The sequence below is a fragment of the Nomascus leucogenys genome, chromosome 3 (genome assembly GCF_006542625.1).
Source record: "Nomascus leucogenys isolate Asia chromosome 3, Asia_NLE_v1, whole genome shotgun sequence".
In the NCBI taxonomy this organism is placed as follows: Eukaryota; Metazoa; Chordata; class Mammalia; order Primates; family Hylobatidae; genus Nomascus; species Nomascus leucogenys.
In genome coordinates this window covers 97291229-97316398 of record NC_044383.1, presented here as the reverse complement: position 1 = coordinate 97316398, position 25170 = coordinate 97291229, and the positions used below count along the sequence as shown (strand labels likewise).

The window sequence follows — 25170 nt, the reverse complement described above, 5'->3', positions numbered from 1 at the left end:
CTGTAGTCCCAGTTACTTGAGTGACTGAGGCACGAGAATCACTTGAACCTGGGAGGTGGAGGTTGCAGTGAGCCGAGATCATGCCACTGCACTCCAGCCTGGGTGACAGAACAAAAATGTCTTAAAAAGAAAAAAAAAATTTTTTTGGACACTTGCCATCATTCAAGGCACTAGCACAGAGGCCTGTGGAGGGCCCTAAGGGAAGAAAATCAGAAAATTCAAACAAACTAATGGAAATATTTTAGGAAATCACAGGACAGTCTCTGAAAGCAGGAAAGGATGGAATCCAAATTAGCAGCACCTCTTCCATTATGACAAGAGGAAGGGCAGAGGATGAAATTGCAAAGCCTGAAGCCCGGAACCCAAAAAATCCATCACAATTGTCCATCCAGGAGAATAAAATAATACCACATTACCACTTGTGTCTATGATGGAAACTTGGTGACTGCTTACCAATGAACCCCCAAATTCACTCACCTGTTTTTGGCAAACGAATCTTGTGAATTACGTATTGCACAGATATGTAATATTTTGCTTTTCTAGGAACACCATCTGTTTTTAATGAAAATTGAGGAAATATTTTCTAACTGAAGCATATTCTGAGAAAGATCAGAATATATATTTTCGTAAGATTTTCAGCTTATTACATATTTGACTGTAGAACTAAAATGTTGCCAAATAAAGAAAATGACAAAGCCAAGTGTGATGGCAGAAGCCTGCATTCCCAGCTACTTGGGAAGCTGCAGCAGGACTGCTTGAGCCTAGGAGTTCAAGGAAGCAGTATGCTACGATCGCACCTGTGAACAGCCACTGCACTCCAGCCTGGACAACAGAACAAGGCCCTAAGTTAAAAAAATAAAGAAAATGATCAAGGTTATAAATTTTTTTCTACTTAATAGAAATAACCATGAATGAAATAAGGAAACTTATAGTTTGATCATCCTTAACCAATGTTTTAAGAGTCTAGTCAATAATAAAGGTTGGGACCTAACACTTTTAAACTTCTAACTCCAAACTCATAAATACACATTGCTGTATTGATTTTAAACTTCAGATATATAGTATTTGGTCAAGTAGGCTACTTTAAAAAACAGGGCAACAGAAAAGTTTCTGAATGTCACTAGACAATTAAACTTTTATTGAAGCGTAAATTGTGGTACAGAAATACATTTCAACTGATTTAAGTCCAACACCAGTGAAAGGAGAAATTACGGCACCAAAACTTTCCCTCTTCTATCATACCATGATTTAGATTATGATTCAATCTACATTTCTCTTTTCTAGGCTTTGTCCCATAAAAATTTGTGCAGTTTTTCAACATTAGAATTCTTAATTCTATTAGAAAAAAAAAAAAAAACCAGACCTCAAGTCAACAAATCTATTGGGATATTGTTTACGAACAAAGTCCACCTTACGCATTGGTCCTCAAAACAGAGCTCCTCAAAATATTAGGTGCTGTGCTCATTACAGAATCGAACTGATCACACTGATTGAAAACTTCCTCAATGAAATTTTCAATCAACAACATGCTTCAAATAAAAGTCAAACAGTGTTCCAACCACTTGATTTCAAACCAAGTAGATTTTAGGTTTAGAAACACTAAAAAAAGGTGTTTCATTTATAAATACGAAGGAACAAAAACATCACTGCATCAATCCAGAAATTATCAAAATATTTAGAGGACAAGAAATATAAAATTTAGTCAACTTTGCTGTTTTCTCAGTTCCTTAAAATCCCAGAGTATCTGCAAATATAGCTAAAAGGTACCAACTCTTGAAAGCCTACATTACTAGTCATTTCCCATTGAGTATTTTGGAATTTTGTTATTCTACTTATTTATTCATGTTCTACTTATTCACGTATTCTGCTTTATGATGTTTATCTGAATAATCTGGACAAATTCTCATTCTGGACAGTCATTCATTTCATCCTATGAATGCCATGGTGAGGGAAACACCGTAGTTAAGAGGAACAGATGAAGTCAGAACACTCACATGCATCACAGTCACAGAACTTTAAGTCACAAGATGGAAAAGACATTGATTCTGCTTTGGATCAAAGTTTATAGAACACTACTTAATGGAAACTAGTGGAAATGGCTGCTAAAGGAAAAGTTAAGGTGAATGATCCAAACTGACTTGATTTACTGAATGCAGAACAAAATTATGCTAAATCTCTCTGGTAATTAACTAAAAAAAAAACAATGATTTTATACTACTACTAAGTTAGTAAAGGCGTGCTACTCATTAGACGCTAATCTCATTTACTGAGGAACACAGAATTTTATGTTTTCCACAGTTCAGCCAGTACACCCTAATCTCAATCTACAACTCTGGGTCTTCCCTGCTAATCAACTATTTTCCAAAAGAGCACATTACAATAAAAGAGAGGCTAAATTCCCATGCCCTTTAAAGAATATTAAGCTCAGGGACCATCTCCCCCATTCCCCATCTGGGGTACAGAATTAGTATATAAACCCACAGTGTTAACAGTGTATTGCTTTATTTGGGGTCTTGGGGGAGACACCAGGGAGAGGGAAGAAATCAAAGGACTACAAATGCAGGGTCCAATAATGTTAAAATAGCAAATATGCAAAATGAGTAACTGGAATCATTTTCTTAAGGACTCAACTCATGGAAGAAAAACTTTAATTGCTGTTTCCAAAAAATCAGTATGAAGTAGAAATTGGTATTAGTAAAGAATATGTTCTAGAAAGTGGAGGTAACTGGTAAAATTCTGGCAGCAATTTAATAGAACAGTCCTAGAGGGTTAGGCTGAGGCCAACACCTAATGAGGACGAAAGCCTTGTCTGTGGGGAATTTTGGATGATACTTGGAGAAAGATTACACTGTGCATAAACCAAATTGAGTTGCTTTCACAAGTGTTGTAAAGTTTCATATAGTAAAAGGTTTTTTCTACATGCACTTCAATTTCACAGCAAGAGTGGCAGAGAATACCTAAACACAGAAGAGAGCATTCATGCAAGATATCTAATTCCTTGATATAATAATGCATACAATTCAAAATGATTACACTATCATTACATCTAGGGCTTTCTGCAACTACACAGTGGTGGTTATGGAAAGCACTGCCCCCAGCATCGACATCTAGAAAGCATCCACCACCTTCTACATGTGTTCTCTTTTTGCGTTTTTTCTTCATTTTTCTTAATCAACTCTGCTGTTGTTGCTGCTTCTTAGCAAAACTGGTAAAAACAAAATTGTAATCATTGAACATAGCACTCTGGCAATCAAGACGCTTAAAACCTTCAATCTTCTGGGGCGAAGCAAGCACTGTGCGACATTTAGAACTCTGGGGGAAAAAATTAAATAACCATTAGTGTTTGCAATCCAGAAGTATTTTCATCCAAAACAGTTAAGTGACAGACTTTTATCTTAATGAAACTAAGACATCTGAGTTATTTTAGCTGCCTTATGTGCTGGAGGGACCAGGACATCTTATGGTTCCTCCCACCAGGCCTGTCAATAGCAAGACAGGAGGAACCCATCAATTTGGCTAGATAGAAAACAAGGACTGACAGAGGTCTAATGAAACAAAGCTTCTCAGCTACCAGTAACCTCAAACAGTATTACTTCTGGATATCTGAGTGGCTGGTATATGTGCTATCTTAGAATACATCTTAGGCCTCACTGTCTCATTTCCTTTAAGATTTTAAAAATCAAATAACCTGATTAATAATAAAATATAAAATTACCTGATTAACAAACAAGGTGGTCACAAATTTTCCTGGCTTGAAGACTTCTACAACTTTCCTGATCAGGTCATCATAGGAGGTCTGACTTAAGTTTGTTTCAAAGCTAACATAAGAAAATTCTGGTTCTGGAGTGATGTGAATAGTCCAATAAGTTCCCTGAGAGAAACAGTTCACAGTGTTAAGAATGGAAAGACTATTACACATTTAAATAATTATTGCAGCAATATATAACTACTCACATCCGATTTCATTCCATTCATCGAATACCCACAAGGATTGAACATTGTGGCATCAATGACAGAACCTGGTATCAGGTCACGAATTCCACTCTCCTGGGGGGAAAAAAGACCGAGTTTAACAAAGGTTTGACAAATAAACTTCAAATGAGTCCAAAATTTAGTCCCAGGGTGGGAGGAAGGAGAGGATCAGGAAAAGTAACTAATGGGTACTAGGCTTAACACTTGGGTGACGAAATACTCTGTACGACAAACCCCCATGACACAAGTTTACCTATGTAACAAACTTGCACTTGTTACCCTGAACTTAAAAGTTAAAGAATGAAAAATAAAATTTAGTCCCCATGCAGAAGAATCCAGCAACAATTATTACTAAAAATGCTTACACGAGTGACATCCTTTGCAGTAACACCATCTTTCATGTAGAACTGGTCCATAACTGCTGGGTCAAGCTCACTCATCAGAATTTCCAAGGTTTGATCCGGCTGACTGATTACCCGACTCTCTGGGAAATCCAGAGTATATAAGTACCTAAATAAAAGTTAAAAATAGTTCCTAAAAATGACAATTGGCAGTTTAAATCTTACATAGGACAACAAAAATCCACAAAATTCCATTAAACATACCAACAGTCAGAATTCATACGTCCCATACAATATGCTGCTCCATCTGTTGAGGGAAGAGAACGCAAAATAAATATAACACATCCATTTAATAGGATGGTTTGTTACTACCCTTCCACAATAAGCAGAATGATACTATTTGCCACTTATTAGAAATGTCATCCATCAGTGGACAGGGCATAGTAGCTCATGCCTGTAATCCCACCCCTTTAGGGGGAGGCAGAGGTGGGCAAATCACTTGAGGTCAGGAGTTCGAGACCAGCCTGGCCAAGATGATGAAACCCCATCGCTACTAAAAATACAAAAATTAGCTAGGCGTGTTGGCACACGCCTATAATCCCAGCTACTTGGGAGGCCGAGGCAGGAGAACTGCTTGAACCCAGGAGGCGGAGGTTGCAGTGAGCCAAGATCATGCCACTCCACTCCAGCCTGGGTGACAGAGCGAGACGCCATCTCAAGAAAAAAGAAATGTCATCAGTGAAAGGAATGAAAACAGTAGGTGAATTCCCAGATAAGCAGGATCGACTGACTTGGTGGGTATTTGCACTAAACACCCAACACTCTGATTAGCCTGGTTTGGTTTCATATTAGAAGATGTGCTAAGTTCGATTTTCATGCTTATGAGCAACTTTGTGCAAAGTTACTAAATTATCTTAGGTTTTCAGCCTTACCTAGGAAGTAAGGATGTTATCAGATAACCTTTAGTTCCCTGACCTCTACAAATAAAAGCTTAGTAAAAGGATGAAAGAAACCCTTACCAATTTCGTTCAAGAAACACTAATTTACACTGTGCAATTTTAAAAAGCCAGGTCAATTATTATATAAAATGCTGGAGCAGAGCACTAGGCATTTTTCTGAAGGGAATCATATCCTTCTTCATGTCAAAGGACATTATGATCTATATGTTAAGAACCACTGAGGCTGGAGGACTGCTAGAGGGCAGGAGTTCAAGACCAGCCTGGGCAACACAGCGAGACTCCGTCTCTACTAAAAATAAAATAAAAATTAGCTGGGTGCTTGAACTCAAGAGTTTGACAGGCCGGGCGCGGTGGCTCACGCTTGTAATCCCAGCACTTTGGGAGGCCGAGGCGGGCGGATCACGAGGTCAGGAGATCGAGACCATGGTGAAACCCCGTCTCTACTAAAAATACAAAAAATTAGCCAGGCGTGGTGGCGGGCGCCTGTAGTCCCAGCTACTTGGAGAGGCTGAGGCAGGAGAATGGCGTGAACCCGGGAGGCGGAGCTTGCAGTGAGCCGAGATCGCGCCACTGCACTCCAGCCTGGGTGACAGAGCGAGACTCCGTCTCAAAAAAAAAAAAAAAAGAGTTTGACAATGCAGTGAGCTATAGATGCCACTGCTCTACAGCCTGGGAGACAAAGTGAAAGCTTGTCTCAAACAAAAACGCAAAAAGAACCACTGAGTGAGACACAAAGTAGAGTGACTGGGCAGATGAAGATGAACTCTCTCTATGCTATATGAAAAACCAGAGGAGGCAGGTGATCAATTCTACATTTTAAAATTCCATCATTTAAACAGCATTGATTTATGATACACAATTATTTTTACAAGTACATGTGTGTAATACATAATTTGCAATAAGCTATCAATCTTAACTAAAAATATTTTATCTGATATTTTAATGATCTTTGTAAATTCTGCATATTTTGAATTACAGGCTATATAAAGATCACCACTGTACTCCTAAAACATCCAAGTCAAAGTAAATATGAACCAGGTGCAGTAACTCACACTTGTAACCCTAGCACTTTGGGAGGCCAAGGCAGGTGGATCCCTTGAGCCCAGGCATTCAAGACCAGCCTGGGCAATATGGCAAAACCTCGTCTTTACTAAAAATTAAAAAAAAAATTAGCCAGGTGGGGTGGTGCGCATCTGTAGCCCCAGCTACTTGGGAGGCTGAGGCGGGAGGATCACTTGAACCTGGGATGTTGAGGCTGCAGTGAGCTGTGATCACACCACTGCACCAGCATAGGTGACAGAAGGAGACCCCTGTCTAAAACAAACCAAAAAACCCACAAGGAAAGCAAATATTAGTGTGTAGAATGCTATATCTGCATACGTATCCTCTCATATAGAAAGATCTCTGAGAGGTTGCATTTTCTATCTTTAAGAAGACAACAGTTTTATATTTTATTTAAACTTACTTGGGAAAATTGCATTAAGAAACTCTATTTCTTCCTGGAAATTCCGGTGTGGGTACCCTTGGTGAGAAGGCTTCATGAAATTCTTACGAGAATAAAAGAAGCTCTTTATTAAAAAAGAAAAAAAAGATAACTTTTAGATGTAGAATTCTATCACTTTTCAAAGCTAATCAACTATTTTCCACCTATCAAAACTCGGCAAAATCAAAACTCAAATATTTTAGCTGGGCATGGTAGCATATGCCTGTAGTCTCGCTATTAGGAGGCAGGAGGATCACTTGGCCCAGGAGTCCAGCCTGGGCAACATCCTGAAGCCCCATCTCTCTCTCTCTTTTTTTTTAAAAAGCCCAGTCTAGTGATGATGGGTCATAACAACTATTAACACCAAGTATATTCCTTTCTAGAACTGTAGTTTCTAAACTGAGCTTATTAATAGTCATATAAGCAAAAATTTGGGGGGAATAACATTAGTTTTAAGCATCAGTTAAGCACACATTGCTTTAGATTTCTTACAAGGATCAATTCATAACAACAAAAACTGTATTGAGTACTAATGACAATCCATCCTTTCCTTATGAAGTTAAAGATTAAAATTCAGGCCGGGTGCAGTGGCTCACGCCTGCAATCCCAGCACTTTAGGAGGCTGAGGCGGGTGGATCACCTGAGGTCAGGAGTAAAGAGACCAGCCTGGCTAACATGGTGAAACACTGTCTCTATTAAAAATACAAAAAAATTAGCCAGGCGTGGTGGTGGGCACCTGTAATCCCAGCTACTTGGGAGGCGGAGGCAGGAGAATCGCTTGAACCTGGGAGGCGCAGACTGCAGTGAGCTGAGATTGTGCTATTGCATTCCAGCCTGGGAAACAAGAGCGAAACTCCATCTCAAAAAAATAAAAAATAAAAAAAAATAAAATGTACCAACTGCTAATCAGAAAATTATACCCTAGGTAAAAACACCTTAGTTCTTGAAAAGTATGAGAATTTAACTCAATACTGACTGTTGCTCTTCAACCTGACTCTTCATTATAAAGACTGGACAATTTCGGTAATGACATTTTTCTTGCTTTTCCTTCTTTTCTTACCATTTCTCTATTATTGTAAGTAACCATGTTAAGAAATTAACTACTGGAAGTGTCTGGCTTCTTCATTTCTTTCTCCCATTTGAATTTCATCCTAACTCATTCTCTGCTTCCTTCATATTTTCTGCTGTTCTTGAGAATCAGATCTCTTCCTAAGGTATGAATACCTTACCACGTGTTTGCAAGCATCGTAACAAAGGCAGTAAGTATATAAATTTATTTACTTTGCATATTACAGGATAAGAACCCTAACATTTATGCCTGAAAAAATATTTAAATGTTTGCTTACTTACTTGAATTGAGTCAAACCCACTGTAATCCCTAGCAAGCTTCAACAGGGGAACCAGTGCTTTCAGCAAGAGGGTGGTACCACATGTCTTCAAAATGAAACGTCTCTTGGAGACAAACATGCTACTCTCACTGCAGTTGAAAAAAGTCACAATATTATAACAATACTAATGTACTACTGAGGGTGCGATCAACCAATTTAATTATCATTTACAATTTTGGCTAGTACTTTTAAATATTAGGATCTCAAGGAAGCAAGTAACACATTATTCTTTTCTTTTTCTAGTATACAAAACATCCCCAGGGCTTGGCACATGGTAAGCATTTTGATAAACATTCGCATATTCATAATATAAGCTCAGTTTAAAAAAAAAAAAAAAGAGAGGCCAGGCACGGTGGCTCACGCCTGTAATCCCAGCACTTTAGAAGGCCGAGGTGGATCACCAGGTCAGGAGTTCAAGACCAGCCTGGCCAAGACGATGAAACCCCGTCTCTACTAAAAATACAAAAATTAGCTGGGCACAGTGGCAGGCGCCTGTAATACCAGCTACTTGGGAGGCTGAGGCAAGAAAATCGCTTGAACCTGGGTGGCAGAGGTTGCAGTGAGACAAGACTGCACCAGTGCACTCCAGCCTGGACAGACTGAGACTCCGCCTCAGAAAAAAAAAAAAAAAAAAAAAAGGTGGGGGGGCTGTTTAGTCCAGTATCCCCCTGCAAGGCCCATCACAATATATACTATAAGCATTCGAAGTATTTATTGAATAAATTAACTCTGCAACTACAAAAAAGGTGATGAGCTTTTATATACCAATTAGACAACTGTATTTGTATAGAGAAGCTAACTTTCCCTTTGCCTGAACTTCTGATTAAGAGGTCCTTCTTTATCAATTGGGAGGAAAAGAAGGAAACTACCTTGAACTGTCCAGTGAGGCTTCAAAACCTATGTCCTAGAAACATTCACATTACACTAAACGTTTCCTTTTATACCATATTTTTAAGAATAATGTAAAAAAAAAGGCTGGGCGCAGTGGCTCACGTGTATAATCCCAACAATTTGGGAGGCTGAAGCGGATGGATCACCTGAGGTCAGGAGCTCAAGAACAGCCTGGCCAACATGGTGAAACCCCGTCTCTACTAAAAATACAAAAATTAGCCGGGCATGATGGAGGATGCCTGTAATCCCAGCTACTCAGGAGGCTTAGGTGGGAGAATTGCTTGAACCAGGGAGGCGGAGGTTGCAGTGAGCTGAGATCGTGCCACTGCACTCCAGCCTGGGTGACTGAGTGAAACTCCGTCTCAAAAAACAAAACAAACCCCAGAATTGCAACTGAGAGGAACTTAACTGTTTCACATTATGATTAGGACTGAAATTAGCTACCTAACACTTGTTTTACAGGACTTACCTGAGTACATAAGCTTCCTGCTTGTCAGTTTTTGTCACACTTATGATTGAACATTGCACATCCTTCAAAAGTATGTCCCACTCAGATCTATCATTTAACAAAAAAATTACGATTAATCCACAATAGTACCCACCTACTCATAAAAATTACAAAGCTCACACTTTTTCTTATGAAGACCACATTTTTAATTAATATTGTACACCAACTTTTAGTTTCTTTCAAAATAATCTGTATTAACATATCCAGATAAATGATAGGTATATTATGCTATATATGAAACAAAAATTGGTCATTATACTATGTATTTACAAATTACTAAAAGAAAAATAGGCAAAAAAATGTTCAAAGGTCCAAAAACCAAGGTAAACCATTAACTAATCAATGATTATAGAAATTCAATGGGATACTTTGTCTATAACATGTGCAGATTTTAAACTTAAGAAACACTTAAAAAAAAAGAAGAGCATAATTTTACCAATCTAATTGGCATAGAAATTTGAAAGCCTGTCTGTCTGGACAGAGTGAGTGATGTTACTCTTATAGCACTCACAAAAAACTGGAATGACTTTGCCAATTACAAGCATACCTAGAAGATTTTGGGAATACTACGCAGCTCTCCAAATGCAATGAGAAAGCCCATTTAACAGGAAATGTGCAGTACAAGCAACCATAGCAATGAAGGTCATATGGACATGAACAAACTAGTCTTAATTTGCCTGAGAATAGAATTAGGCAAGTGTTCATTCTTTCACTAGTGTGCCCATTATAAAAAGACAATGTAATTCCATGGAACAGCTTAACATGACAGATATTATTATTTTTTGAGACAGGGTCTCACTCTGTTGCCCAGGTTGGAGTGCAGTGGTGCAATCACAGCTCACTTCGGCCTTGACCTCCCAGGCTCAAGCAATTCTCTTGCCTCCGTCTCTCAGGTAACTAGAACCACAGGCATGTGCCACCATGCCCAGCTGTTTGCCAGAAATATTTCTTAGGCCGGGCGTGGTGGCTCACGCCTGTAATCCCAGCACTTTGGGAGGCCAAGGCGGGTGGATCACTTGAGGTCAGGAGTTTGAGACCAGCCTGGCCAACATGGTGAAACCCTGTTTCTACTAAAAATACAAAAATTAACCAGGCGTGGTGGCGGGTGCTTATAATCTCAGCTACTCAGGAGGCTGAGGCAGGAGAATCACCTGTAATCCTAGCACTTTGGGACTGGGATGGCTTAAGCTCAGGAGTTTGAGACCAGGCTGGGCGACAGAGCAATACCCTAGTCTTTAAAAAAAGAAGAAAAAATTTTAAGCCCTATGATATCTGACAAGGCCATTGCTCTATACTCACAAAAATGGCAAATCTTTTTTTTTTTTTTTTTGAGACTGAGTCTTGCTCTGTCACCCAGGCTGGAGTCCAGTGGCATGATCTCTGCTCACTGCAACCTCCACCTCCCAAGCAGCTGGGATTACAGGCACGTGCCACCACGCCTGGCTAATTTTTGTATTTTTAGTGGCGACAGGGTTTCACCATGTTGGCCAGGCTGGTCTCGTACTACTGACCTCAGATGATCCGCCTGCCTCGGCCTCCCAAAGTGCTGGGATTACAGGTGTGAGCCACCGTGCCCAGCTGGCAAATCATTTGTTAACCAGATAAGACCTTTTGAGCGAAATCCAACAGCAAAATGTTTTATTTGTTTGTATTAAAAAGGAAGCACAACACCAAACATGCCTGGTAGAATTTTGTGCCTGTCTCACCATTTTGCTATAAGAAACTGTTACTGACCCATCTGCGTACCAATACCCATGCAAAAATCTTTAATGTGTTAGGCTTGCTAATGATTACAGAGCTGAGTTCCTGTATTTGACTATAACATGACTAAGCAACTTTTTAAAAAGAGCTATTAAAAAGTTTTAAGGTTCTTTAAAAAGGGTGCTAACAATTTGTTCATATATGGAAAGAATACATATGCAGGACATATACTGTGATAACCCTTGAAATTACTCCTGGCTTGTGTGGTGGCACACGCCTATAATCCCAGCTACTCAGGAGGCTGAGGCAGAAGAATCACTTGAACCCTGAAGGTGGAGGTTGCAGTGAGCTGAGGATCTCGCCACTGCATACCAGCCTGGGCAACAGAGGGAGACTCTGTCTCAAAAACAAACAAACAAACAAACAAAAAACAAAAAAAAAACCAAAAAAAACTTGGCCAGGCACAGTGGCTCACACCTGTACCACTTTGGGCAGCCGAGGTGCATGGATCACCTGAGGTCAGGAGTTTGAGACCAGCCTGGCCAACATGGTGAAACCCCATCTCTACTAAAAATACAAAAATTAGCTGGGTGTAGTGGTGGGCGCCTGTAATCCCAGCTACTCTGGAGGCTGAGGCAGAAGACTGAACATGGGAGATGGAGGTTGCAGTGAGCCGAGATCACACCACTGCATTCCAGCCTGGGCAACAAAAGTGAAACTCCATCTCAAAAAAATAAACTTTACTCGTGGGAATGAAATCCTGCTTCACTTGACTAAGATAAATTTACAAAATCCTTTCAAAAATTATCTATTAAGACTCCCATTCCTGAATATGAAGGTAAATAAAAATACCCACTATGATTTAAGTATTACAAGCATTAAAATTTCAGATATTTTAAGAGCTTATCTAATTCAGGTCCATCAATAATGCTACCTGCTTAAGTCATCACCTACTGACTTCCCACTATAACTTATTCTTGCACATATTCTTTTTTACCCACTGGACGCACTAACAAATCCCACCCTCCCTTTCTCAGTTATATTCACCATTTCTATTAAGACTTTTAAACACGTTCCATGGCTGAACTAAAGAGTATAATAGTCTTTTCCTTTCTTATTTTTGTTTTCTCTTTTTTTAAAGGCTGTTGTGGCCAGGCACTGTGGTTCAGAGAGGCCAAGAAGGAAGGATCACGAGGCCAGAAGTTCAAGACCAGCCTGGGCAACATAGCAATAGCCAGTCTCTTAAAAAGAAAAAAGGCAGCTGGGAGTGGTGGTGCATGCCTGCAGTCCCAGCTACTCAGTAGGCTGATGTGGTAAGTTTGCTTGAGCCCAGGAGGTGGAGGGTGCAGTGAACCATGATCACACCACTACACTCCAGCCAGGGTAACAGAGCAAGACCCTCTCTTAAAACAAAAAGTATTCACCCTTACAACTTGTAGCACAGATACTTTAAAGTCTTGGTCCATGTCACCTTGAGGTTGGTGTCTGCTGTCTTTTCCTTTGAGATGTTAAGATTTTCCTGGTTTTGGGTATGTTGACTAATTTAGGATGGCATCCTGGATATTTTGACATGTTACATCATTCTAGGTCTTGATTTTTAAAAACTTTCAGCAGACAATCTCGTTTGGTTCAGGCTTCAAGGTTTTACTCAACGTTTGTAGGTTGTGTTATGGTTCCAATGTCAGGTTCGTTATGAACTCCTTTGCTATGCTATTTGCATCTGCCCCACTTATTTGCCACCCAATGGCCAGGCTGGCCCTGGAGAGGCAGTCTATTGTGTATTCTAGTTTTCAAAGCCTCTGATGTGCTGTTTAGGGTCAGATCCATGCAAAATGGCTAAGGAATGTTCATATAAAACTTTATAGGTTTACTTTCTTCAACTCTCCATAATCTCTCTGACAATGCCTGACTCACATACGGGATAGGGGACGGACTCTTCTTCATACACTATCTATAACAACAGGGCTTTGGCCGGGCACGGTGACTAATGCCTGTAATCCCAGCACTCTCGGAGGCGGGAGGATCACGAGGTCAGGAGATCAAGACCATCCTGGCTAACAAGGTGAAACCCCATCTCTACTAAAAATACATAAAAAAATTAGCCAGGCGTGGTGGCGGGCACCTGTAGTCCCAGCTACTCAGGAGGCTGAGGTGGGAGAATGGCATGAACCCAGGAGGCGGAGCTTGCAGTGAGCTGAGATCGTGCCACTGCACTCCAGCCCCGGCTACAGAGCAAGACTCCCTCTCAAAAACAAACAACAAACAAAAAACAATTCCCTTCTCTGGTTTTAGACATCTGCCTAACTACCACAGCTGCTAAAGGCCTACGAGGGGATTGGGGCAGAATAGAACAAAACAAAAGCAAAAAAGAGATTTCCTCCACTCTGATTCAAAGGGGCCTCTCTTTCTTTCTTTGCAGACCAGAACTAGACAGCCTTTCTTGGAACTATTTTTGCCTGCCCCTACTGTTCAGTTCTGGGTTTCTGGCAAGCCCAGGAGAAATCGGCGAGGAGATACCAGAGGGGAAAAAAAACAGGAAATTCACTGCTGGTTCAGTGGAATTTAAAGTTCTGGCTTTCTTCTCCATTTCACCTGCTAAAATTTACTTCTCAGAGTCCTTGGATAGCTGCTCAACAATGCATTCTGTCCAGAGTTTATTAATTGCATTTTAATAAGAGAAGACAGTGTAGCATGCTTCTTCTGTAACGGCAGAAAGAAATAACCTTTTGTTTTTTCAGCCAGTCTCACTGTCACCCAGGCTGGAGAACAATGGTACAATCACAGCTCACTGCAGCCTTGGCCTCCCATGCTCAAAGAGATCCTCCCACACCTCAGCCTCCCAAGTAGCTGGGACCACAGACATGTATCACTACACCTTACTAATATATTTTTAAATTTTTTGTAGAGATGAGGTCTCCCTATGTTGCCCAGGTTGGTCTCAAACTCCTGGGCTAATGAGATCCTCCCATCTCAGCCTCCCAAAGTGCTAGGATTATAGGCACGTGCCAACCCATTGGCTTCAGAATGCTCTTATACTCACTCATCATCAGTTAATAAAATTCTCCATCCAAACCTTTCCTCAACTAATAGTAATGCTCCAGTAATCAGAATTTTTCAATCATAGTATCAAAGAAAACAATTACTTTAACTAAACTGTCTATCAACCTAGTGATGATAAAGGCATTTACCAGAGCTGCTAGGCTCAAGAAAAATAAATCAGAGGGCAAGATAGATGAAAGAAAAAAGAAGTCAATACAATGCTATACATGTACATAAAAGAGGTGAAAAACTCTGCAACAGCTGAAAATTTCAGCACGAATTATTTCTATCACATTTCTGTGGGAAAAAATGGCCTGCTTTTGTAAATAAAGCTCTACTGGAACCTAGCCACACCCATTCATTTATACATTGACTACGGTTTTCTCCCTATAAGGGCAGAGCTGAGTAATTGCAACACAGACTGTCTGCCCTGCAAAATTTAAAATTTACTCTATAGTCCTTTACAGAAAGTTTGCTGACTCTTGTTTTGGAGGAAAGGTTTTCAGTGGTCTGCTTTCTGATCAAATTAATGATGGAAAAGACAAAGTGCTTTATACAGTCGACAGAGCCATTTTCTAAATCAGGTTGCAGTGAGCCAAGATCATGCCACTGCACTCCAGCCTGGGCGACAGAGTGAGATTGTGTGTCAAAAATAAAAAAGATAGTATTAAGCTAGAATGTTTTATCAGGCTCAGTAGTGATGGTGGTCTTGTCTCTGCTTCACTCCAAAGTACACCACACACTGAGACTTTGAAACACTAGTCTATTATAAACTATAAAACTGATCTATTTGGCAATCCTTGCTATTTAAAGAGTTCAATAAATCAAATTGATGGATATAAAGCAGAAGAGAGAAGCAAGATAGCAAGATGATTTTGGGATTTGATCACATTACAGATCACTAATACTGACCTAGTCATTAGAAATTATTATAAAGCTATTCAAGAACACAATTTTCGTGTTTTTGTTTTTTTTTTTGAGATGGAGTCTTGTTCTGTCACCTAGGCTGGAGTGCAGTGGTACGCTATCAGCTCACTGCAAACTCCGCCTCCCAGGTTCAAGCAAGTCTCCTGCCCCAGCCTCCCGAGTAGCTGGGATTACAGGCATCTGCCACCATGTCAGGCTAAATTTTTTTTTGTATTTTCAGTAGAGAAGGTGTTTCACCATGCTGGCCAGGCTGGTCTCGAACTCCTGACCTCAAGCAATCCACCCGCCTCAGCCTCCCAAAGTGCTGGAATTTGGGATTACAGGCATGCACCACCATGCCTGGCCCAAAGCACACAATTCTTAGGTGCTTATAAAGCACAAAGAAGTATGTAGATTTGAGTATTTCCTGATTTGAATTCCTTTTTCTCATCTTAAATGCCACCTCTTTGATCTAACTCAGTGGTTCTCAACTTGTAATAATTTTGCCACCCGGAAGACATGTGGCAACATTTGGAGACGTTTTTTATCACAACTCTGGTGGTGGTTGTGTTGCCAGCATGCAGTGGATAGAGAGGCCAGGGATGCTGCTACACACAGTATAATTAACAGGATAGTCATTGACAACAGTGAATTATCTGAACTGAAATGTCAAGAATGCTGAGGTTGAGATACCCTAATTTCACTTAAAGACTAGATACTAAAATATTAAATATAATCAGAGATCATGATAAATGATCCCAAAGAAATAGATGTTCTATATTAATAACAGCACACAAATTGTGTGTCTGAAAAACAACACTTTAGTGGCATGCCACATTTTATATTTAAAACATTTTCTTAGAGGCTGAGGTCTAATAAAAATAGAACTTAGGAATGTCTACAGGGACAAGATAATTATATTATAACAAGACTTCTCTATGTCGCCTGATTAAATGCATTTTGGGAGCCTGAGGCAGGCGGATCATTTGGGGTCTGGAGTTCAAGACCAGCCTGACCAACATAGCGAAACACCGTCTCTACTAAAAATACCAAAATTAGCCAGGTGTGGTGGCACAGGCCTGTAGTCCCAGCTACTCGGGAGGCTGAGGCAGAAGAATCACTTGAACTCAGGAGGCGGAGGCTGCAGCGCACCAAAAATCACACCACTGCACTCCAGCCTGTGAGACAGAGCAAGACAAGCGTGTCTCAAAAAAAGAAGTAAATGACTGAGCTCAAGTATCTTGAACAAGAGTCCCAAGACTACATAACAGGGAAAAACATCTCTTCCACAAATGGTGCTGGGAAAAATGGATGTCCACATGCAAACAAAATTAAGTTGGACTTTTACCTTACATCATAAACAAAATAAACTCAGAATGGATCAACGACCTAAACATTAACAGCGAATAAAACTCCTAGAAGAATACATAGGGTAAATGCTTCAGGGCATTACATTTGGCAATGATTTACTGGATATGACATACAATAAAATCAAAAACAGACAAATGGAACTTGAAAACCTAAAACGTAAACATTTCTATACATCAAAAGAAACGAGTGAAAAAACAACCTGCAGAATAAAATACTTTCAAGTCACCTCATAAGGGGTCAATATCCAAAGTAAAAGAAACACCTACACACAACTCAGCAAAAAAAGTGATTAAAAAATGGACAAAGGGACCAGGGGCGATGGCTCAATCACTTGAAGTCAGGAGTTCAAGACCAGGCTAGCCAACATGGCAAAACCCTGTCTTTTACTAAAAATACAAAAATTAGCCAGGCATGGTGGTGCATACCTGTAGTACCCACTATTAGGGAGGCTGAGGGAGGAGAATCACTTGAACCTGGGAGGCGAAGTTTGCAGTGAGCTGAGATGGCACCACTGCACTCCAGCCTGGGTGACTGAGACTGTCCAAAAAAAAAGACAAAGGACTTAAATATAGAAGGATCCCATTAGTGCAGGGTTATGCTCTAATCACCTGAAAACTGAATACATAGATCCTATTCCCATACCCAGTTAGGTCAGACACTTTCTGAGGATGATGCCTGCAAATTTTTATTTGAAAAGCTTCCAGGTCATTAGATTACTCATTACTTCCTAATGTAAAACCGGCTGGTTTCAAAGTTCATGTAATTTATCCAAAGCCACTGCAGCTTCTCAATTCTGCTCATACCTCATATTTTTAGGTCTGTTTTAGAGACTCTCATTACAGTACATTCATCAGGGTGCCTCTACCCCAGGTAGTAAGCAGTCTTTAGGTAAAAGGCATCCTAAAACCAGATCATTCTTGAGTAAAGCTAGACTGTCCAGAAGTTAGATTCTGAGGATGCCTTCCTGGGGCAGTGAATTCAGATACCCTGAGAAATAAGCCTCCTCCTTTTGTTCAAAGATAGGAACCTATTATATCACATTATTGTTTCTCTATCTCAAATTTTTACCCCGAATCGGGATATTCCTCTCAGTTTTCTGCTACTTTCAACATGTGCTTCTTAAAGATACATGGTTTGTAAACAACAGTTGAAATATTTTCGTTGTTGTTGAGACAGGGTTTCACTCTGTCACCAGATGGAGCGCACTGGTGCAATCTCATTTCGCTGCAGCCTCGATCCCCCAATGGCTCAAAAAAATCCTCCCACCTCAGCCTCCTGAGTGGCTGGGACTGCAGACATGCACCAGGATGGACCAGCACGCACAGATAATTTTTCAAATTTTTTTGTAGAGTCAGGATTTCACTATGTTGTCCAGACTGGGTTCTCAAACTTCTTGGCCTCTCAGAGTGCTGGGATTAGACATGAGCCACCAAGCCCAGCCATGACACCTTTTTGAAACTGCTGGGAGGAATGTAACGAGAAACTTAATTCTTTAGTAGGAAGCATTTCTACTCTGAAACATTACACTAAAAGGTTTTTTGGCAATGGGTTGTAAATTCCTTCAATGTAAATTATTGATATTGCAATAATGCTGCATAATGATGTAGTCAAATAAGTCATGGAGTTTGGGGAAAGTTAAGCTGAGGTATGACTATCTTTGCAACTGCCCCAGTCCTTTACTAAAAATTATGTTTTAGTTTATAAAATCTGAGTAAAGCACAGTAATAGGATTTCCAGTCCTGAAAAATCACTCTTTTCTCAGCAAAATTTTCTATTTTCTAACAGATTTCCTCCCTACTACTCTCACCCTCCCCAAAGCTGCCATTTCTTACAAAAGGTTTTTGTTTGTTACAGCACTTTGATCCAACAACTAAACCATTTTTTAAATGGTCACTGATTTTTATTCAACATCCCTAAAATCCGAAAAATCAGAGAAAACTGCAGGTTACCCCTAAGAAACTGCCTCTCCCTTAACTGTCCTTTATTCATCTGGATATAACCTGGACTGCTGCTTTTCTCCAACAGTATTGTTTAACCCAAGCTACATCATAAAAGATTTTTCTTTGTTAAATTTCTCAGTATTACATAATTTGTTCACTTATTAAGATAAATTATCTTCAACGGTCTACAAGAGGGAAGCAGTGTTTAATAAAAAGGTGTACATTCAGAAAGGATTCCAGCTTAACTTGGCATTAAAGCTTGGACTGATGAGCCAAGTTTGTTTAAAGTGAATTCTATTCCCTCACACCACACACAAAATCAATTCCAGATGGATTGCAGATCTAAATATGAAAGGTAAATATCGTGTAGAAGAAAAAAATATTTCAGAATTTGGGATGAGCAAACCGAGGGAAGTACGTTGTTTCCCAGAAGAATGTGTGAAAAAGGTTGGATATTTTCCCCCTTGAATTATATAGAACACTCCAGCGAAACCATCTGGGCCTAGATGATTGACTGATTCAAGTTATTTAGGTGTTCTAGGACTGTTTTAGGTTCTCTATTTCTTCTTGCGTTAGTTTTGGAAAGCTATTTTTCCAGGATTTTTTTCTCCCTAATATCCTTATCTTGTTATCCTCGTCTTTAGCATCAATACTAATGCTCTCTTTGGACATTTAGGTCTTTCACTCTCTTAATCGTTTCTATATCCCTATGTTTATTATGATTTATAAGCAGATTTGTTTATTTTAATTCAGTCTGTTCATCTTTTAACCTACTTTTAGTTTATTCACATCTTAATAGAGCCCAGGAGGTCAAGGCTGCAGTGAGCCATGATCGTGCCACTGCACTCCAGCCTGGGCTATAGAGGGATCCTGTCTCTAAAGTGTTAAAGATAACACTTTAAGTACTACATATAAAATATTAACCTATTTATTCTTCACAACTGCCATGAGCTATGTACCATTATTGTCTCCATTTTACAGATGAGGAAACAGCTCACACAGCTATTAAATGCTGTTTGAATTCAAATCTTGTTATTCCAGAGGCTACGCACTTAATCATGTCATTTGAGTAAAACATGTCATGCTTTATTCTTCTAGATGACCGATTATCCTTCCCTGGGGTCAGATCAGACTCCATCCATGATACTCTCTTTGCTAGGCTGTTGATTTTAGGTGACTCAGCGAAACACCTACTATTTCAGGCTTTTTTTTAACATCCTGGTAAATAACCTAACCACTTGAGTGGTCACTGAAAAATGTTCCAACGAAGGTTATCAGGGGACCTTAGTTAAATCAACAGATTTTTCAGTTCTTGCTTAACTTGCTTTATCTACAACAGTTACAATGTGGCAGTATACTACCAATAGTTGTTCAATGAATGTTACATGCCCACAAAATGGATGGCACTAAATCATCTATACAAGGGAATATTTTGTCCTTCAAAGTTTAACTTTGGCCATGATTTTAAGAGCCACACTGCAGCAGTAAAACAATTTGGGCTGATTAAAGTACAAAGTAAAAAGGGTTCTTAAACATTTAAAAAAAGCAGGCTGCTTTGTAAAAAGCCTCTTCCTCCTCTCTCCACTTTGACTCAGGAAGCTCTAAACAGCCAAACCGCCAAGAACTTGGGGAGAACAAAACCTTCTCCCCTTTATTAAGAACATGTACTGACTATTATTTAAGGGCTCAAATATTTAAAAGCCAAAGTGACAATTTCTGTTATTCGTTTTCTAGGACTGTTCTTACCCATTAGTTCTTCCTTGCCAAGATTTTCTAAGTTAATTATCCTGATCACAATCGTTTTACCAAACGCCTATCACAAATATCATCTTTCTCAACTGTAAAATGAAGGAAATACTAAGCTTCTCCATGACCAAAGTCCGCTTCCTATAATCTACACGTGAGCCTGGCACGTAGTAAGCGCTATAGACATTTTAGGTGTCACACGAAGCTTGAAAAAATGAGACGTGTGACATTTTAACTATCACTAGTATTTTTTTCTACAACGGAATCGTTCAAGATATACTGCTAGAAACTGGGTTTCCCATCGTGCCTTAAAGTCTCGGTAGCACGTGTCTGCCTGGATTCCCTTTTCCAGTTGCTTTTTGTCAAGGGACAGCTCCGAGAACAGCTAACATTCCTAAAACGCCCATTGGTCCACACCCTGGGGCCAGGCTCTGAGTCGGGCCCAGAAGCCCATTGGTCGCCGCCTCTCAATGAAGCTGGCCACGCCGGTTACTCGCTGCACCGCCACCCTAGCCGCACTTGTGCGCAGAGGAGCCGGGGATCCGGTGGCAGGGCCTAGGAAGGCCATGGGTGGCCACTGGTGCGACCGCCGCCAGGAACAAGGCCCAAGCATCCACGGGATCTCTGGGCTTTTATATAAGCATGGATTTCCACAGCAATACCAACTAAAACGCCTCTTTGGCGCGGTCAGCCCAAGTATCTCTCGCGTGACGGCCCGCAGTGGGAGTGGGCCCCAGATTCCTTTGCTCAAGCTTAAGGCATTATAGGCATTATGTCCTGGGGCAGGCGGGCCTCCCTCCCCCCGCACCTCTCCCGCCCCGCTCCGCCGGCTCCGTAGCAGGTTACACAACCCAAGGTCAAGAGATTGGGGAGCAGCCCTCGGCGGGCTCAGCGGCCGTGTCGAGGGCGGTCCCGGGGACTGCGCCGTCTGCCCAGCCGCCCCGAAAAGGCTCTGGCGCAGAGCACGTTAGGGCAGCGGTGGGGCCCCGCCACTGCGACACAACTGCTCCCGCCCAATCCCCGCCGCCCGAACGCCACATGCTGCCCCGCGGGTGGGAGGCCTGTTCGCCAGCCCCTCAAACAAGGCCGGGAGGGCCCCTCCTATCCGCGCCCGAGGCAAGAACGAGCGTAGCTCCCGCCCTCCATTCCCCGAAGCGGGCACGCCCGAATTAGCGCCTGACTAAGTCTGCCGAGCCACACCTGCCGGAGGCGACCCGCGCAGGCGCCCCCGACCCCCACCTGGGGCCCCTGCCGCCTACTACTACGGAGGGGAATGTCGGGAGGCGCGGGCCGCAAAACCACCCCGGGCCGCGCCGCCCGCCGCCCAGCGCGGGACGTTACCTGAGCACGCGGCCGCGCCGGCCTCCTCCCCTCCCCCAGGGCAGTGCCAGGCGCGGCAACCACAGCGGGAGAAGCCGGCTCCGGCCCGCGTGGACATGGCCGCTCTCCACCAAACCGCGCACCTTCCAAGGCCGCCGAAGCGACCCCCGGCCGCAGACCTGCCCCCACCTGAAAGCTGAGGGAACTCGGGCCCCACCCGTGGCTGGTGCCTCGGCGGCGGCGACAGCCCCCAGGCCCGGATGTCAGCGAGCGCCCCGGGGACCCACCTTGGGATAGTGCGAAGATCCCCAGATCCTTGGTTTGCGTCGGGCTGCTGCCGAGAGAACCACACCTCCAGCAGCTTCTCGGTCCCTTCGAAAAAATGTGCAGCTTCCATCACCGTGAGACTAGCGAACAACCAACAACCACAGAAAATCAACTAAATTAAACCTCTTCTCCCGCCGCTGCCGCCGCCGCTGCGGATTGTTCCAGCTGTGTTACTAAAGTTCAGGTTCCTTTTTTTTTTTTGCTATAATTTTATATTAACTTTTTTTAAAAAAAGGACTAATAAAATTTTCCCGGCTTTGTGTGAGCGAAAGTTGAACGTGAGTCTTTTGGAAATAGAAGCAGATACAGTTCAGTCTCTTGTATTCCGCTGCTTTCCCGTTAGAGAGAGTAGAGCGAGCGCTAGCTAATGTCGCCGGCCATACTGTGTAAGCGAGAGCGGTGCGTGAGCACTGCCCTTATATATCCCGGCTCCCGCAAAAGACCAGGAAGTGACGCATCGTCCCACCTCCACGGCCCATAGCTGCTGCCGCCTGTCAATCACTCGCGGCCGAGTGGCGGCTGGCTGGCCGAGGGCCTGGCGGAGAGCGCGGGGAGCTGCCCACTGCGCTGCGGCTCGGGCTCCGGCCGGCTCCTGAGTGGGAGTCGGTGGGGTGATGTCCAGCTGGGGACCAGAAACCTCGGATCGAATGCAGAGTGGGTGGGGAGAGCGGGAACGGAATGAGGAAAGGCTGTGCAGAGCTGTTTAGAAAAAAAAAAATGATTAGCAGAAAACATGGGTGGGTTCTTAGGGGTGTTGGCGGGGTTCAGCGGGGACGATGGCCACCGCTGGGTTGGCGTGGTGGTTTTGATCTTGTGCAGTTCACCGCGACTGCTGAGGTACTTGGCCATTCTTTAAAGTGTGTTTTCCCAAGGCGAACGCAGCCAGGCGTTAAAACTAAACATTTGTCCGTGACGCGCACGTTGCCAGGGGTCGAATTAGAAGGCGCTTTAATTCTGCTCACGCCTTGGCTGATGTGCGAATGAATGCAGTCCTCGGCTGGTTTATACAATAGCCAGAAGCATTGTCTTCCCATTTCAGAAGAGAAAAGCAACGTGGCGCCCAGCCTTGGAGGGCTCCTGCTCTACCCACCTCCCACCGTGTGGCTCGCCATGCCTCCGAATTGGCTGAGCACAGCAGCCTCCGGGAAGCACTGGCAACTCCGTTGCTCCATTAGCTCAACTGGTGGGAATTTATTCAGCAAAACTACTTCTAGAAACTGAATGTGTTAAATATAATCTGAACTTATTTGATCATGTTTTTCTTTGAATTTTATCAAGCTGATGTATTAATTGACGGAGGTTCTCCTTACCCCCCAAAATTTACAGTGCTGTTTTCCCATGTGCTTAAGAAGGATTTACCAGGAAATTAATAAAACAGGGATAACAGAGCTATCACTGGTGGTAACTTAAAGAACTATCAGTCTAATATTTTATAAATGTTAAATATAAAATAGTCGTCAAGCCATGGTCAAACAGTTTAACCTCAGACGGCAAAATTGTGGTAACAAAGTTATGACTTTTACTTGGAAATATGGGAGGAAAAAACCCAAGCTGACATAAAAATTGCTATTGTCACAAGACAAAAGGGCTTTTCGCTATCATCCTTAGAAAAAAACTTTCCCTAAAGTGAAATAAGATGTCAACATGAAAAATCTACTGAAAAAGACATGGTTTGGGTTTGCACTCTAGATACCCTGTAGAATAGCACTTGTCTTACAAGAACGTGGATTCACGTGTCTCCGTGAAACCTGTTGAAAGAAGCTATGTTGTGAGCTAGGTACGTATACTACTCTTGCCGTGTTTTGTTTGTTTGGGACAGAGTCTCGCTCTGTCGCCCAGGCTGGAGTTCAGTGCCGTGATCTTGGCTCACTGCAACCTCCGCCTCCTGGGTTCAAGCCATTCTCCTGCCTCAGCTTCCCGAGTAGCTGGGATTACAGGTGCATGCCACCACACCCGGCCAATTTTTGTATTTTAGTAGAGACGAGGTTTCACCATGTTTGCCAGGCTTGTCTCGAACTCCTGACCTCAGGTGATCTGCCCACCTCGGCCTCCCAAAGTGCTGGGAGGCCACCGCACCCAGCCCTCTTGCCATGTTTTATAAGCATCCAACTCAAACTGTGGATTGGGACAAAAGATAATAAATGTTGCTTATTTTATAATGAAAAAAGAATGTGGTTACTCTACTTGGAATAAAGATAAAAGAACCATTTCTGTGTTTTACAAGCTGTTCAATTATTTGATGGTTGCTTATTGAAGAATCTGCCTACTAAACCACCTCAAACACTAATTGTGGTATAAACATAATTTGGCTTATAATTGCTTATAATTAGTTGCTTCTCAACTACTATTATGCTTTTTTCCCAGTGCAATTTAAGTTAATATAAAAGTGCCAAGAATCTTGGCAAAGTAAATCCTTGTTAATTTAATATAGGATAATTTAAACAGAGTCTACCAACTGGATTGGTCCTTTGTAAAATATATCATTTTTCTTGTTATCTTGAAGCTCAAAATTCCTTGTATACTCTGGTTTCTCTTCAGATCATAGAAATAATAAAAATAAAAATCCCTTGTACTAAGTTGGTTAATCTTTGCTTATTTTCCTGAACTCAATATGTCCAAAATACATTTATCATTATTTCTAAAATGATTTCCCTTCTCAGCCCCATTTCTATCAAGAGTGACCATCTTTCCCCCAGATTTCCAGTTTTTTAAAAACGCCTCATTGGCTATAGCACTTTGCACATAAAACACTTAAAGGACTCCCATTCACTAGGCCTTCTTAAGATACCTCTGATTGTACTCCTTCCCTTTATTCTCTTTAGTAATCATTCCTATTAAGATCTTACTCAAATTTTAAAAAATCCTTACTTGACCCCACTTCTACCTTTAGCTATCACCGAATTTCTCTGCTTCCCTTAACAGCAAAACTCCCTAAAAGATGTAAAGGCATGTCTATACGTGTGGTCCCTACCTCCTCATCTCTCCTTCAATTCTCTAAATGGGTATTTATTCCTAGCACTTGACTGAAATGGCACCTCTCAAGGCCCACTTCTTGCCAAAGCCAGTGGTTGCCAAAGCCATTGAGACGAGTGAATGGTCTCAATCCCCATTTACTCAATCTTTCAATAGCTTCTGACACAATTAACTATGCCTTCCTTCTAGAAAAAAGTCTCCAGGCTTTCGTGACATCTCTTTTGGTTTTCCTTGGGAATTTTCTTCCCAATGCTGCAGTGGTCTTGGATATGCCTCTGCCCTCTTTTCTACATAAATTTTCTCCC

General features: G+C 41.7%; 1 protein-coding gene across 1 annotated transcript; it reads right to left on the bottom strand.

Moving 5' to 3' along the window:
• Positions 1 to 1107: 1107 nt before the first annotated feature.
• Positions 1108 to 22290, bottom strand: AMD1 (adenosylmethionine decarboxylase 1). The gene is made up of 9 exons (XM_003255565.3): positions 21853 to 22290; positions 9504 to 9590; positions 8106 to 8232; positions 6738 to 6840; positions 4578 to 4620; positions 4338 to 4482; positions 3955 to 4047; positions 3716 to 3871; positions 1108 to 3312 (listed from the first exon to the last, which is right to left on the bottom strand). Exons 1-9 carry the CDS (start codon positions 21960 to 21962, stop codon positions 3172 to 3174), a joined length of 1005 nt encoding a protein of 334 aa, XP_003255613.2. The 5' UTR covers positions 21963 to 22290; the 3' UTR covers positions 1108 to 3171.
• Positions 22291 to 25170: the final 2880 nt, after the last annotated feature.